At 40.2% G+C, this 17,220-nt stretch overlaps 1 protein-coding gene across 6 annotated transcripts in view; it reads left to right on the plus strand.

Moving 5' to 3' along the window:
* The window catches only part of tln2b (talin 2b), an 83,623-nt gene that overhangs the window by 39,070 nt on the left and 27,333 nt on the right, over positions 1-17,220 (plus strand). For all 6 annotated transcript variants that reach the window (XM_038706818.1, XM_038706819.1, XM_038706820.1 and 3 more), the window contains exons 9-22: positions 1,683-1,787; positions 4,000-4,155; positions 4,907-5,008; positions 5,106-5,182; positions 6,478-6,661; positions 8,385-8,498; positions 8,796-8,904; positions 9,540-9,748; positions 9,949-10,047; positions 10,680-10,847; positions 11,189-11,483; positions 15,057-15,223; positions 15,956-16,084; positions 17,101-17,214. In XM_038706818.1, coding sequence (XP_038562746.1) covers positions 1,683-1,787; positions 4,000-4,155; positions 4,907-5,008; positions 5,106-5,182; positions 6,478-6,661; positions 8,385-8,498; positions 8,796-8,904; positions 9,540-9,748; positions 9,949-10,047; positions 10,680-10,847; positions 11,189-11,483; positions 15,057-15,223; positions 15,956-16,084; positions 17,101-17,214 — 2,028 coding nt within the window. The remainder of the gene's footprint in view (positions 1-1,682; positions 1,788-3,999; positions 4,156-4,906; positions 5,009-5,105; positions 5,183-6,477; positions 6,662-8,384; positions 8,499-8,795; positions 8,905-9,539; positions 9,749-9,948; positions 10,048-10,679; positions 10,848-11,188; positions 11,484-15,056; positions 15,224-15,955; positions 16,085-17,100; positions 17,215-17,220) is intronic.

Raw genomic sequence — 17,220 nt, forward strand, 5'->3', positions numbered from 1 at the left:
AAACGTAGCCTATTAAGAGACATTTTAAAGTAATTGAATGGGAATACTGTTTACTACTGCAGTAGGAATGAGAATCTCTTCACCTCACGATTCGTTTTGATTACAATTCAGAGGGCAGTGATCCATCTTGATGCATTTTTTTCTGTGTAATTTCTGGATAAGTACTAAGCATTTCGTTTGCACATTAAAATCCAAAAGAAATATCTCCTCAGTTGCTTAAAAGGACTAGTTTTCATCCCTGATTTACTTTAGTAGCCTCAGCTCCTCCGTGGTCACCAGCGTCCTTCCTTTAATAACCGGTTGTCCGAATCCTCTGGACACTGAAATAACGTTATAATTTAACGTAACTATCAGGATGTACAGTATGTGTACATGACACCAGTTTAGCTTCAACCTGCAGTTCTCATTCCTCAACAAGTTAGGTAGTAATGACACGCAACTAATTATCATTACTCCGTTACTAATTTAACTTAGCTGACGTTACAGTGCAGCCAAAACCGTGCTTTAACGTTACAGACCGGGGATCTAGCGCTAACCGCCTTCACTTTTCCAGCAGTTGCGGAAACAACAGACTTAACGGACACACTGTGACCTACACTGCACATGTCTGCCTGACGGACAACTTAGTAAGTAACTTTATATATAATATATAATATTTCCCTCCGCTAACCTTCACCGTCACGTTCTCCCCGTTCTGCTGCTCGCTCTCTCTCTTTCGCTGGCACACACACTCGCTTTGCACACAGGAACCAAAACAGCGATTGTTGCTGCACGGTGTGCAGGTGAAAATCAAGTCATATTGATGACCGTGTGAAATTTTAGTACCGTGGTCATTCATTCAGCAGCGGCGAAATACGTCGAATACAACACTGGTCTTAGACCAGTAACAGAAATCACGGGTCTCTGTTATGTGCACACCTCCGACTGTCCGGGCGCTGCACTACCGCAGTTCTGAATTTTCCATTGCGCCAATCACAGTTTTCTTGATGTAATTATGTTGTGTTTTTGTGCTAAACTGCAAAATGTTCAAAATTCATACAGATTGTTCATAAAGTGAAGAAACGTAAATAAAAGCTGTTTTCCTGCAAAAATGTGTGTCACTTTATTTAAAGCAAACAATTACGTGTTATAAGGTCTTATAATTAGTTCATGTGGTATTATGTCCACCTGTAATATATTATACAGGGATAGATATTTTAACACTTTACTTACATGCTATATAACTTTAAACCTTACTATAAGCTATTATTCCATTTTTATATGACTAATTGCAAATGGTGACTAAAGTGTATTCATAACGAGGCAGAGTCGGTGGTTGTAATGTGTTATGGAACATGGTCGGAGATTCTTGTCGCACATTGACATAAACTGGTATTACTATTAGTTATAAAACATTAAATCAAATGGTCATAATATGTTATGAACTTTGCTATAGCGCCTAATGCATGTTTGTAAGTGATTATAACAACTGTTATAAAATCTTATGGACGCATTATATCGTGTTATAAATATATGCATAAGTCATTATAGCGATGACCTTCATAGAAAGTGTTACCGTAATTTGTTCTCTCTTGAGGCATAAATTGACAAAATACAAAACACATAGTTCACATAACCTAACACATGACATATATAATAACCAGACTAAGGAGGTGATGGTCTAACTGCTGTTGTTTGTCCAGGATCATAAAAACTGTGGAGAGATGACAGAGATTGAGGCAAAAGTGAAGTATGTGAAGCTTGCCAGGTCCCTGCAGACATATGGAGTGTCCTTCTTCCTGGTGAAGGTAAGGGCTAAAACCATGCTCATTTACAAAGTAAAGAGGTAAATTATTACATCTTGCATTGTATTCTTCTGTCATAATTTTTATTAGTTATGGTAACATTGTACTCAAGACGTTTATTGCACGAGATTGCTAAAAAGAAGTCAGACAGAAGAGACACAGCAGTCAGATGATCATACAGGTTGTAAACAAACCCTCAGGTAAGCCAAAACATCCATGACAGTTTACAGACAGACTTCCTGGTTCACCTTTAACCTACCATGCTTTGCATTAGTTGTGTGTTATGAGGGACTGTTATGCATTTTCAGCAATGCTCACTTTTCGTTTTACCTCCAGTGATGGTAGCTAATTTGGCTAAACGATTGCCTTGTTTACAAGCGTGAAGGTCTGATCACTTATTTGTTCCAGTTTAACTTTGTCGTAGTAGTGCGGCCACATTTGCAGGTCTCAGCAATTATCTTACAGTTCAATGTTACCATAACTGATACAAATGAGGGCCAAAGATATTAAAATAAAATCTGAATTTTCCTTTAGTAATTAGTGAGCAATGTCAATTTAATGATTCATCTGGTTACAGAAAACAGGCACATGATGATTCTAAACTAACGAGTGGCTGCTATGATTAGAAAGCTGCTCTGATGTTGTATGCACTGCGCTGTCAAACAGGTATGAAAGCTTATTGGAAACACCAAAAACCCCATTATCACAACAAATCTGAAGCTGCAGAGGGGAAGCTTGTGCGTTTGCAGTTCAGCAGCACACTCAGTGCTGTGAAATACTTGTGACAATAGCAATTCTGTTCTGTTCTGGTTTGGCGAGCACAAAAGTGGAATGGAAGTGTAGCATGCGAATGGGATGAAGTCGCACCAGCCGGTATTATAAAAGCTCTCTGACAGCAGCCCATTTGGTACGAACTTGCGGGAAAGAGGAAAAAAGAGGAAGAGTGCAGTTGTCTGCCGGCATCTACATGTACGAGCACTGTCTGTGTCCGATGAGGAGATGTAGTGATGGAGATTTCAAGACTCTGTTAAATAATTCACTCCAGCTGCACTCTTCTATTTGATGCTAGCAAAAGCAAAAGCACAGTTTTCATTGTAACCTTCCTTTTCCCATATGTCAGTCTGTAATCACTGCAGGTTCAAAGTTGGCAAGCCCGATATTGCTGTAAACTTCACCAGAAAGGAAATACCGTACATGGGAAGTAAATAAGCCTGTTTGTTTGTGTTTATAGTAAAATGGACTGTACTTCTGACCAGTCAAAGCGTTTTACGCTACATGTCACATTCACCTTATTTACACAGAGTAATGCACTGATGAGGCTACCATGCAACTGCTCATTAGAAAGACTAATCACTGACACACAGTCACAGCCTTCTACCACTAAGCCACAGCTGTCATTATTATATTGTATTGTTTATACAATATAAAGCTTCCCTTTCTATTGTGATTTTTTTTGTACAAGCAGATTTCCCCAACAATAATCAAGGTGAAACTATTTGAGTTAATATAATACCTCAGTTACCCACTTCAGATTATAAAATTATACTTCCTGCTTGAATACAGCCTTGATGATGATGACGTTCAAGTAACGTATCCTCAAACAATGGAAGTTTTTAATAAACCTTCGTACAGTGATATCATGAACACTGGGATAATGTTATCTGTCCTTGTGTTCAAGAGCCCTGAACGAAGAAGCCGTTCTACTTATTGGCCTTTGTGCGGTTCTCAGAGCTTTCTGTTTTGACCCAGTGATAAAACAACAATAGCCCGAAGACATGAAATGTACGTATTTTGAACTCCCCCGTCTCTACAAACCGCTAATTTTTGTGTCGTCCTCTGCACCCCTGGAGGGGAGCCAAGTGTAGGCTCAGTCTCTGAAGTGAGCTGTAATAGATTTTCAGTGGGCAGAGTGGAGGGCACTGGAGCTGGTCAGGCAGAGAGCTAGTGGAAGCACCCTGCTGGTATGCTGACAGTGACTAAAGCCTGTGGAGACCCTGTTCAATAAAGCAGCAGTTAAACAAGACTGAACTCTGCTGGGTCAGTTCACAGCCGCCCTTCTCCTCCTCCATTTTGGGCTTTAAGCCATGGACAAAGCGTGTTTATTGCGACAGCACCAGCAGAATGGTACAACGATTTTGTGTTCGCACCTTGAATGAATCATCTGTGTAGGTGTTCAGCACAGACATAAATGTCTGATATTTTTCCTATCTGACAGGAAAAGATGAAGGGTAAAAATAAGCTGGTCCCGCGGCTGCTGGGGATAACCAAAGAGTCAGTGATGCGGGTGGAGGAGAAGACAAAGGATGTCGTGCAGGAGTGGCCTCTGACTACAGTAAAGAGATGGGCCGCCTCCCCCAAGAGCTTCACCCTGGTACTGTGTGACTCTCTGCATAAAGTCCTCAGCATTACTTACAGAGTCAGATGTTATACACTCCTAATCCTATGCACATATTAAATTATTCTGTGTGCATTTATACAGCTCTGTATCACATATTCAATCTATCCCCCGGTTTTCATTTTCCAGTGCAAACGGCATCCTCAAAATTGTTGAGACCTCAGACCCCAATATTGAATGTTTTCAGCATGCTAGCCAGCTATTTCATCTGAGTTAACAATAGATGCCCTGGGAAGAATGTGCAGAATTTGGATGTATTATTTATCTGGAAGGTTTTTCAATTTTCTTTACCAGCTGTTGGCAACAGTTCTGTCTGTTTTTCTCCCATATTGGAAAGAAGCTCTCCATTTAAAGATTAATAGATTATGCAAATTTAAAAAATACTCTAAGGTCTATTTGCCAACATTGATTTGAAGTAAAAACATTCAGCCTTGCGTTGCTGTTGAATGCTTTGAGGTCAGTTTTGAGATTCACTAGATCTAATGTTTAATCAGCTCTTTGGAGAAGTGGGATGCGCTGTAGAACCCAGTCAATTTTTCTTTTCATTAAGGGTAGAAATAATTATGTGTTAAAAAATTTATTCAGAACCTCAACCCAGCAAGGCATTTTTTTTATATCCGTGAGCAGACTGTAAGGTGCTTATTAGGTAGTTTAGCATTGCTAGATAGATTATAAACTATTACAATACTTTGCCCTGACTCTGTGCTATCTTCAATGGATGGAACAGGATTTCGGAGAGTACCAGGAGAGTTACTACTCTGTCCAGACTACAGAGGGAGAGCAGATATCTCAACTTATTGCTGGATACATTGATATCATTCTAAAGAAGGCAAGTAATAAAAAATATTATGTAAAAACTACATCTAATTTTCCATACATTCAGCCTACAATATTCACTGTGATGTCTGTTGCTCTTCTTTCTACAGAAGCAAAGTAAGGATCGTTTTGGTCTTGAGGGAGATGAGGAATCCACCATGCTAGAGGAATCAGTTTCCCCTAAAAAGTGAGTAGTACTTTATTTTCTTTCTTTCTTTTCTACTGTATTGTCTGTGTGGTGCTAAGTGTATTAGAATGCTGACCATTCTGATTCAGCGAACACAACACAACATGAATTTTAACCTCATCGTTTAATTGTGCATGTAATTACATTTCTGCCTGCCCAGCATTGTATCCCAAGAGAGGTAATATTAGAATTAAACACAAAAACAGCACTTTGAATTTTAAAATAACACCGTTCTCGATATTTCAGAATACAATTTGTTGAATTGCTTCCTTGTAGGCTTTTTGTTTTTGCAAACCTAAACACAAAACCTGCCTCAGGATAAAGCCACTAAATGATATTCTTTCACAAAAGAAATCTACATAATTTGGAAGTTCAGGTATCACGCAGGTAACAATATCATCTCATTGGAAGCTGTTGTCTATAATTTTTATTTCCCAGTCGGTTGTCGTCTCTCCCGATTTTCCCATGTAGCTTAGTAACTGATGGAAATTAAGGTAATGCTGATGGACCAGGGCTCTATCACACAGAGCTTGGAAATTTGTTGTCAGTAGAAATCCACATGGCTCTTAGTGAAACCACTATCTGGCAGAATGGGGCATCATATTCCTGCTGCTTATGGGCCAATTGACTCATGTTGTGGTTCTCAGCACAAAAACATAATTGCTGCCTCTCAAAACAAGCCATAATTAACCAATGGAGTCAGAAGCATCTGTTGAGCTGGGCAGGAAAACAGACGTTTTTCCGTACAATATTCTTTCTGACAATGCCTACTCACTGTGTGAACAGTTGTTAGCATGATAATTGTTTTAATTATAATTTTGTATTATAATTGTTGCTTTGTCATCTGGAACAATTATCAGAATTTAAAGACCCACTCACAAGTAATACAAAGGAATAACACCTCCATAAGTCAGTTTGCCAAGCACAGTGCCACTGTATAGATAATTATCTTAAGATAGGATCATTTATAATTGATGTGATACTTTTCATAAAGATAGAAAATTAGATGAAAAGCGCCATCGACATCATTACACAGACACCAGCCCTGAATAAAACTGTTAATGCAGTGTTTTAGTTTTGTACTTTTCTAAATTTTACTTGGTTTGACCTTTTTGCATATTACTGATCTTTCTACTACACACATGCTTTCATATGGATCCTTAGGTTTGAAAGCACCTGTATGCATCCTGTGCATGAATGTTGATTATACATACACAATGAAACAACTTCATGATTGAAATGTTTTTAATTATGAAATTCAACATCCACGTCCTATCTTTTTTCTCTTGTATAAGGTCCACAATTTTGCAGCAGCAGTTCAACCGGGTGGGTCGTGTGGAGCACGGCTCAGTAGCACTTCCAGGTATAATTCGATCTGGGTCTATTGGCGGCCCTGACACCTTCAATGTGGGTACTATGCCCTCTGCCCAGCAGCAAATCACCACAGGGCAGATGCACAGAGGACACATGCCCCCACTGGTGAGTAAGAGCATTTTCACTTGCAGGCAAATATGGTGTCCTGGAAAAATGTCCTATTATCCCTGTATCACCAAATTTTGACATGAAACCAGTATCCAAACCAGCCAGTCTGTGCAATTAAGATGCTGTGTGTCAACAAAAAGCTTTTAACTGAGGTAATGAGAAAATGTTTTCTCTATTTTTTTAATATCAGGAAACAATGTTGAAGTACATCATTCTCACATTTATTATGTAAATCAGATATGTGGCGTTTGAAATATTTCTTGTGGTCCCTGCTGTCAACAATAAACTGCAATGAACAATATGAAGAAGGCTGTGAGTGAGATAGGGAATTCAGTGTTACATACACTAAATGCCCATCTTGTCTCCTGGTCCTAGATTGACATTAGACATGACATTAGTTTCCCAGTTTTGCACATACAATACATATTCTCCAAACAGTTTGCTTGTGTTTAGTCATTTGCACACTGAAGGCCAGATTTACTAAAGGTTTGCGTGAGTAAAAACAGGTGCAAACTTGAAATCACCAGCAAAATAACAATAATAAGTAAGCTGATCTACTAACGGTGTGCACGGAGAATGACGTCTTCCAAAAGTGCAAGATAGCACCTGTTGTTCATTTACTATTTTTGCCTTTAATGAATATGAAATTTGGGGCGTTTCAATTTTATTGTGCAAGGTAATGGGAGGGCAACATGCAAATGCATTTATTTACTACACGCAATGTGATCTAACAAGCCTAAAAGCAATTTCATGTGGGTGACACAGCATCTGTATTTAATATGCTTGAAAGGAAGGTGCAAACCGCCAAGTGTTGCGCAGAGATGGCTGCTGTTATCGTTGTGAGAAGGAGACAGCCGTAATCAAAGAAAACATAGAGAAATTAAAAATCTTTGATAATTTTATTCTATATCCAATATATAGAAAAACAATTATTTTATTTTATTTATTCAATTAACTATATGAATTGAATTGGGTTTTTTTCTATTTTCCTTTAGCTATGGTAATGGTGTTGTATTAACATTCATGCCAATAAAGCAAATTTCGTTTCGACCTGACTTCCTTTTTCCGTGAGATGGAAGAATTTAGAAAGTTGCGTGGCGCTGCGGAGAGCCCCAGCTGCAGTAGTGCATGGATCACGTGTAAAATTCATCCACCCAGAGGGAACGATCACCAACTGTTCACAGTGCACCGGTGGTAATAGCGACACAACCCATTGTAGGTATCGGAGAGGGAATGGGGCGGTGGGGTGGACAGGGACAGGAGACCGCAGAGCAACCGGGCTCAGTGCGGACGGTCGGTGATTGTTCCCTCTGTCTGGATGAAGCACGATCTGTTGGCATTTCCTCGTGTCTGGGTCATTCTAGCATACTGTATCTGTTTCTGCAGGGGTTTCCCAAAGCAGTTTTTCAGGTGTGCTATGGTAGGATGGGCAGGTATATACGATTTCCACATACTCGGGAAGCACTGAATGAAACAAATCAAGGTTTTTAGTGGCTGCTTTCCCTCCCGACTCTCCATGGCAGAAACCATTAAAACACGCAAAACCCTCATTTAAATACTGCCACCTCCATTGTGTTTGCACCTGTTGTCATCTACACAATAGTTCTTAGTTGATCACCCATAACAGGTACTAAAATTACACTTGCTATATTTTAGAATACACACGCAATTTAGTACTCTTTATTTGTGATGTTAGTAGCCCTGTGTGTCTCTTTGCCAGAGTCTGGCCCAGCAGGCCCTAATGGGGACCATCAACAGCAGTATGCAGGCTGTGCAACAGGCTCAAGCTGACCTGGGATATGTAGATAATCTGCCTCCACTAGGCCATGACTTGGTAAGACTCCTGTCCACTTACTACACAGTTTTTTATTACAGCCTCTGGTTGTGCCAAGCAAGATTAGATAGAATTAAGCATTCACATCACATCAAAGTCCAATCATATTTCTCAAATATAATTACGATAAAGAACTGTCTGTAAATATGGCGGCTGTATTTAATGCTTGAGTGTTTCCAAAGCTGTAGGTGTTGCACAGCCCTAGTCCTTTAATCCTGCATGAGAAAGTTTATATGAGCTGAAAATCACCCACTGTGATGAAAGCCAATAGCTCTCCTTTTCCTCCTCCGCCCAAAGGCATCCAGGGTTTGGGTTCAGAACAAAGTGGATGAATCCAAACATGAAATCCACTCTCAGGTTGATGCCATCACAGCTGGAACAGCATCTGTGGTCAATCTCACAGCAGGTGAGTGCCCAGGGGAATACTAAGTAGCTAAAGGTTTAAATATGCTATCATTTTCAGTTTTCATTTATTTCCACGCCAGAATTCTGGTTTATGAATTGCCCTGTTTTTTTATTAAAAATATTGTTTATTTTTACATTACTGTAACCCCAAGGTGTGGATCAATAAAAATGTTTTCCAAGTCAGTGTTAAGCACTCACTAATGAGCTTTTAAACAAAAGTGTATTCCCCCGATAAATATTTCTACTAATAAATATATCTTGAACTTGTTGTCTTGAAACTTGACGTACTGGCAGTGTCTCTCTGCTCCCCATGTTGCTTGGCACATAGCCAGTCAAGTTCCTGCTTGCCTTTTTCAGGGTTTTAATCTTACCCCGCCATCTGTTTGGTTGCACTTACACTCCCTCCACTATCTAATACAAAGATTTTCTTCTTCACAGCCACTTGCTCCATCAATGTGCTCATCTCTGTGGAACCATTTCAAATGGATTCTAATTATGACACTGACACTGATGTGTGTGTTACAGCATATGACACAGCAAACTGCCCCGTGGATTAGCTAAATCGATGTGGCAGCAGCACAACAAATTAAGATGCACAGCAGAGGTGTAGTTTGTAATGATGGCGATCTTCCACAGGTGAGCCCACAGAAACTGACTACACAGCGGTGGGCTGTGCCATCACCACCATCTCCTCCAACCTCACGGAAATGTCCAAGGGTGTCAAGCTGCTAGCGGCATTAATGGACGATGAGGTGGGCAACGGACACAAACTCATGGGTGCTGCAAGGATGCTGGCAGGAGCTGTGTCAGATCTGCTCAGGTCTGTTGAGCCTGCAGCCGCTGAGGTGAGACTCCCACTGATTATGTAGTATCGGACATCATCCTCCACTGTAATCCCGGTAGCCACAGAGCCACATATAGTGTTAAGCTTTTCTTTGTTATCAGCGTCTCAGTGAAGATGATAGACTCTTTCTGGGATGATTTTTGATCCAAAAAGTCCAGGCCAGGCAAGTGTAATGAATGTGGTGATGTCATCCTCCTACAGCCCAGACAGACGGTACTGACTGCGGCAGGAAGCATTGGACAGGCCAGCGGGGACCTGCTCCGTCACATGGGGGAGGGCGAGACTGATGAGAAGTTCCAGGTTGGACGCTGCCCACTCACTGTTTCTATGACACTGCCGGCCAAACAGGAAGACACACACATATTCTCAGCCCCCCCCCCCCTTGAAAATGTCAATACACACTTAAGGAATCATGTCAGGCTTTATTATTAGACTGTTACTTTGTGGATTTAATGGCACAGTTTTAGAAGGAGAGCTTTTAGTAAAATTACAACTCACTCAACCATTAACACAAGCTTTTCTGTAGCCTTCAGTAGCTGCCTCATTTACCTGCCACGTACAAATGTTTTAGGTTAGCCTAATCCCTGGAAAAGAAGTTCATATATGATCTATATTCTTGGACACGGACTTACAAGCCAATACTGTTCTGCTCCATAAATCAATGTAGTTTTTTATTATATTTTTTAATTGCTATACTTAATAACATAAAGAATTTGTTATTCACCTCTTAAAATTCATAATTCACTCTCTACCTCTTACTTGATGCATTTTTACTGTTATACTTCTTTTATTCTTTGTGCAATAGATGTCCAGTATTCACACTATATCAACTCAACAACATGAGTTAAAAACATTTACTTTCCTGATCCCTTCAGTCACATGTGTGCAGCTGTGCTGTGTTTCAGTGAAGGACACTGATTAATATGTTGCAGGACACCCTGATGAATCTGGCCAAAGCAGTGGCCAATGCAGCTGCTATGTTAGTCCTGAAGGCCAAGAACGTGGCCCAGGTGGCCGAGGACACCATATTGCAGAACCGGGTGATCGCAGCTGCCACTCAGTGTGCCCTGTCCACGTCACAGCTGGTAGCTTGCACCAAGGTACCGATCTAAACTTGTTCATCTCAGAAGCCAAGTAGGTAAAGGACAGGAAATCCTCCAGCCAAACTGTGTGACACTGGCCATTGTAGCTTATTTACTGTTACTGTTACTATGGAAATGTGCAACATTAAACTTTAAATTTAAAAACAGGTCTTTGTGTCATATATTCAGTGAAATAAGTGAATTTGAACTAATTTAATTTTTCTTGTCAAAGGCCTGAATTATTGTACTTGGCTAGATAATAGTATTATACATACAGTCTGTCTAACTTCATAATAACATAATAGTCTTCAACTCTTGTAATCCGTCTGAGTTTCGGCCAACGCCTGTGTGTGGTGCAGGTGGTGAGCCCAACCATCAGCTCCCCAGTGTGTCAGGAACAGCTTGTCGAAGCCGGGAAGCTGGTGGACCGCTCTGTGGAAACCTGCGTCAAGGCTTGCCGCTCGGGCAGCGACGACGGCGAGCTGCTGAAGCAAGTCGGGGCAGCAGCTGGTGTGGTGAGCCAGGCCCTCAGCGACCTGCTGCAGCATGTCCGCCACTACGCCAGCTGCGGAGAGCCCATCGGACGTTACGACCAGGCCACAGACACAATCATGAACGTGACAGAAAACATTTTCACTTCCATGGGTGATGCCGGTGAGTACAAAAAGAAGTCCTCAAGGCCAGAGAACGTTGTGGGTGAAGTCCAGTTGAAAATGCTTTCAATTAAAGTTGTTTGGTGTCTCTTCAGTTTATCTAAATGTTTACTCACAACAAGGACTAAACCATAAAAAAAACAACATCCTTAATGAATACCTGCTTTTACTTGACTTGCTCTGATGTGTTTTGACTGCCTAAGAGTGCCTCAAGAAATTGCCCATATTTGTGTCCATGTTAAGTGATCAAAAAAAAAATCCTGTTGAAACATTTTCAAAGCTCAGGCTATTTGTTATGGTTCGAGCCATGACGCTGAATTTCTAAACCTGGCCAATTCTCAAGGGGTTGTAGGAAACATGTCATCCAAAACCACTACAGAATTCCAATCTGGTCTCAATCAACATCAGGGAGGCTTTGAAACTTAAATGGAAACATATGACCTGGGCATTTTTGGACAGAACAAACTTTTTTACCTTCTACTTCTTCAACAAGGGGAAAAAAAGAAAATCTGTAGCAATAGATCAGCGTTCAGTGACTGAAGTTCATTCTACAGATTGTGTGCCGGTTGATTCCCAAAGCCATTGTGTGTAGGTTGTAAAGCACCTCGATGGTCTTGTCTTTCACAGACTTCTCTGGGTGAGTTATTTCAAGCTGGAGGTGGGTGTTTGGGAAACACAGTTTTTTATAGCAGGTGTGTGGGGAGATGTTACATATATACATATAAGACTTTTACTTGTGTGAGAGAAGATGACTCACTAGAAACCTTCAGCTATGAAAGTTCATGAAGGTGAAAACAATGATGTGACTCAACTCAGCGTTCTGTTCTCACAAAAATGTCTGTAACATATGTGATTATAAAATGAAAATGCATAGTGAAATCTTTTCTCTGCATCTAACCCATCAAGTATTAGGAGCAGTGGGCAGCCACTGTGCAGTGCCTGGGGACAAACTCCACTTCTAAGCCAGTGCCTCGGTCAAGGGAGGTTCTCTCTAAAGTGTAGTGGAGTGGAAGGAGATTTAACCCAACAGAGGAAACCAATGCAAACACGGGCAGCACATGCAAATTCCACACAGAAAGGCCCTGCCCCAACCAGGAATCTAACCCAGGAGCTTCTTGCTGTGAGGCAACAGTGCTAACCACTGAATCAACCATGCTATAGAATGACATGATATGAATTTGTCAACTGTGTAATTTCTTCTGAAGTAATTATAGCTTTAATATCGCTGCTGGTTTACAACATCGCCCACAATGGCCTAATACAGCCAAACAGGACTGCTTTAACTCTAAAGTCTCAACTGAACATCCAGAAAATAGAATATTTCACAATACTTACTATACTTACTCAAGTACAAGTACCAGTTTTATGCTTGTATACTTGTACTTGAATATTTCCATTTTCTCTTACTTTTTACTCCACTGCACGTTGTAGATACTGTTTACTTTACCTATTCTGCAGATCATTTTTCATATTATTTTAATCTGGAATTTAAGTGTATTTTCTTATAAAAAAGTGAAAAAGATCTATTTGGAATATTTCAACTAATTCCAAAATCTGAAATCAAATTAGTTATAATTCTAGTGTCGGGACATGTTGATATGTTGAGATCATACAGAAAATTTCTAGATTTTTTAAAAATCATTTAAAGTTTCTAGGAATCAGTTAAAGACAGAAATGTCTTTATAATTTCAGAGGTTTTGCAGATTAAATTACCCAACACTTAATAAAGTATTGAAAACACCTGGACATACCACAACAAAACTGCTGCTCACATGTTAATGCATCAGTGATAATAACGCTGTAGTATACATAACACATATAACAGACATAAATTAGTTATTCAGTATAATGAGTACTTTTACTTTTAATACTAAAGTACATTTGGCTATTAATTCTTACATTTGGCTACTTTTACAGTTTTACCTTTACTCAAGTAAATAATCTGAGTACTTCTCCCACCACTACAAATGAATCAGTCAGTACTAATGAGGTGATATTGGCAGTTAAAATATAAGCTTGTATGAGGGGACACATGAATATACTTAAATAAGGAGAGACTCAGATTGGGTGAACGATAATAATTTATTTAAATTTGTACAAAGAATTTGAGAAATGTGAAAAGTCTTTGGCAGTTAGACCCCATCGTGATGAAATGGTAGTAAAGGTTCAGTGTGTAACTTTTAGTGGCATCTATTGGTGAGGGTTGTGAACTTCAACCAGTGGCTCACAGTGCATTCACATGCTTCCCGGATGGTCCCATTTCCTGACTTGTGAAGTTCTTACGAATTCAGTGTGTGTTCATATGCTCTGAAGTCAGAATGTGGACATGGACGCTGCTAAAAAGATGTGTTGGATTAGCATTGGCAGAGCATATAAACAACATGCAAACATCTAATTCAATCTACATGGACAGCAACCTAACCATTATAACCATATTACAAATGACAATGCAATACGTGATTTTGCACAAATAAAATACTTCTTTATGTTCCAGATACACATTATTTCTCTTTTTGCAGTAAAGATTTCAGGAGGAAAAAAAGATTCAGATTTTTCCCGACACCACATGAATGCACCATCATTCGCAGCCAGGAGGAGAAGCTACAGCGGCCAATAAACTCTGTCAGCTCTTGTGCTAAATAATACGTGTGGGCCATTTGGGCTACTGTAGAAACTTGGTGGCGCAGCATGGCGAAGTCCATGTAAGGGGACCCGCGGTGTATGTAGATAGAAATGACTCATTCTAAGGTAATAAAAACATAACGGTCCATTATGTAGGGTTTTTATACACCACTGAAAACACGTTATGGATATTATATTCCATTTCTGTCAATAGATCCTACTAAATATTACACACTGGAACTTTAAAGGGAGAGATGAAATCATATTGGTATTGAAAAGCCCCCGATGGGGTCTAGGCACTGGTGGCGGTGATAAATGGATGAAGAAAAGCTTGAGATCTGGATGTGATGAGTAGAGGACTTCTGCTCAGCTTGAACTGGGCCGGGATGTGATGAGCAGGAGGTGAATGGGGTGGAGGAGAAACGCAGCTGTTTTGTACTGAAAGCAGCAGAAAGAGAACAGATTCAAAGTTTGAAGGTGGCTGCATGATTGGCTGGTGGAGATCATGGCGAAAATCTGATTGGTGAGCTAAAGAGTGAACGCCTGTCGTTAGCTGATTGAGAGGCAGGAAGAGATAGAGTAAATGAGAGAGGGGGAGTTGTGAATGAATGAAGCATGGAGATAGACTTCCCAGTTGAACTTACGCTGAGCTTCATTCATTGACAAAGAGTGTTGCTGAACTCTGAAACGTAACCAACACTTTCAAAAATGTCTGGCTGTCGAAATGGATACAAATCTTCATCAGTCTGCCCAACAAACAGATAGTCCTTGTTGAAAAACAAGAAACAAATGTAAATGGACTGAGATGTCAAAGCAGCTTTGCAGCACACACTGAATTTCTGCTGTAAAATGGGCTTGTCTTTGAGCTGCAATCCTAGTTAATAATCCTGAAGTTTGTGTGGGTCATCTGTCTTTATGTACTTACATACTTTACATCTGTATGTGTGAACAGGTGAGATGGTGCGTCAGGCCAGGGTGTTAGCCCAAGCCACCTCTGACTTGGTTAATGCCATGAGATCGGATGCAGAGGCAGAAGTTGATGTTGACAACTCCAAGAAACTGCTGGCTGCAGCCAAACTCCTGGCTGATGCCACAGCTCGGATGGTGGAGGCTGCTAAGGTAAGAGTGTAACAGATAATTTACTAAAATACTTCAACTTTAACAATCTGAGATAATTTCTTGCTGTCATTATTACATATTTTTTCCTGTAGTTTAATTAGTCCTTTATTCCAAATTAATTCTTAAGATACATTTCTCATTAGTTTAACCCATTACAAACAATCAGTTCAGATCCACAACTGACAATTTTGTTTAATTTTATTCAGTTTATCTCTTTTTCTATCTGCGCTGCCATGATGTTTTTTCATGTCTAATGTCATGTTGATTGCAGTGGTAAAAGATGAGCTGAACTGCACTGCTTTCATTTGATAGAATACGCATTTTGGCTTTGCTGCATGCACTGGCTACCATCATCACCTCAAATCCGAAATAAAAGCATGCAGCATCAGTGTCTCATAATAAGCCCCGGCACTGTCGCGCAGGATATTATCATGTGTGAAATACACAGGCAAGTGAAACACTGCTTATGGCATATTAGATGTTTCTGATCTATGACACATTAATCACCACATCACTGCCATTACCAAAGAGGAAGTGGGAATCTGGCACTGACGGTTTCCTTGGAAACAGACAGAAAGCAGACAGAGCTAAATGCCTCTTTGCATCTATTTTACAATGTGTATAACCAGAGTTGTTAAACTGTCGTTGCTGAGGTCTAATAGCTATTGTTATAAACTGTATGTATGTGTCATTGGCATGTGACGGTGTATGTTTGTGTGTTGTGGCTTTCAGGGGGCGGCTGCCTACCCAGAGAATGAGGACCAGCAGCAGAGACTCAGAGAGGCAGCTGAGGGGCTACGTGTAGCCACTAATGCTGCAGCTCAGAACGCAATTAAGAAAAAACTGGTCAACAGGCTGGAGGTGAGTCATAGGAGTCAAAATGTTCTCATCTATGTGTTGTTTGACCTTGATCAAAACACAACTCTTCTCCTTGTTTCTCCCAAACATCTCTTTCCAACCTTTTGTCATCCCTGTAGAATAAACATAGAAAAATAGTCTATGGTTTAGACATGCCAAAATGCAAATAATTAAATGCCACAGCAGTCAGTTGTGCAAATAGGGCCATTTAGTCTGTGTTATTTCTCGTTTCCCGAAGCAGTGAGCTATAAATCCCATTTGTGTTGTGAATTAACTATCTGAGTGTAAAGATCCATGTTTAGCCCTTGGTATCAGTTTGTCCCTAATGACTAGCCCCTCTCTGCTCCAGAGCGCCCAATGTTCAATTTCCCAGGACATAAACTATGCATTACCCTGAGCTGGGATCAGCTTGCTATCAGACATATATCTCAGTCTGCCTCCTTGCATCAGATGGTCACACTAATGGTTCTAATGGTCAACTCTATCAAGAAAATGTGTGAGCCAATGAAGAAGTGTCATGAATCTTCAAGTGTGCATATAACAGTTATCACAGTCACATTTAGGCCCCTTAAGACCTAATCTTACCTGTTGTCTACTGACTCATTGTCATTTAGTTGCGGTGCAGATTGTTATCATTATTATTTATAATACAGTATTTTTTTTCTCCCAGTATAATGATAACATGTATTCCGGCTTTCTCTTCTCGTCCTCGCCTCCTCATGCACTTAACAAGGAATGTCTTCTCCCTCTGTTTTCAATCTTGACATCACTTCAAAGCTAGTCTTGTGTCTATGAGTTAATGTGAGCTAAGCAGTATATTTTTAGTGTCATAGTTTTGGAAGCAAGGGTAAAGCAATGCTGATCACCTCATGAAATAAAGATTGAGCAGTGCCATCCCAGCCATTTCCCTCTTATGAAACATTTGGTTTGTGGCCCCTCTTAGTTTGATTAGAACAAACTAAGAGGGGTCCACTCTTTTACTTTAGCCTAAACGATTTTCATTTGTATCTCCTGAACAGATAGCTGCTAAGCAGGCAGCGGCGGCTGCTACACAGACCATCGCAGCTGCCCAAAATGCTGCTGCTTCCAACAAAAATACGGTCTCACACCAACAGCTAGTGCACAGCTGCAAGGTATAA

Source organism: Micropterus salmoides, unplaced genomic scaffold (assembly GCF_014851395.1).
Source record: "Micropterus salmoides isolate LMB-PRFRI ecotype aquatic unplaced genomic scaffold, ASM1485139v1 Ms_hic_scaffold_8, whole genome shotgun sequence".
Taxonomy (NCBI): Eukaryota; Metazoa; Chordata; class Actinopteri; order Centrarchiformes; family Centrarchidae; genus Micropterus; species Micropterus salmoides.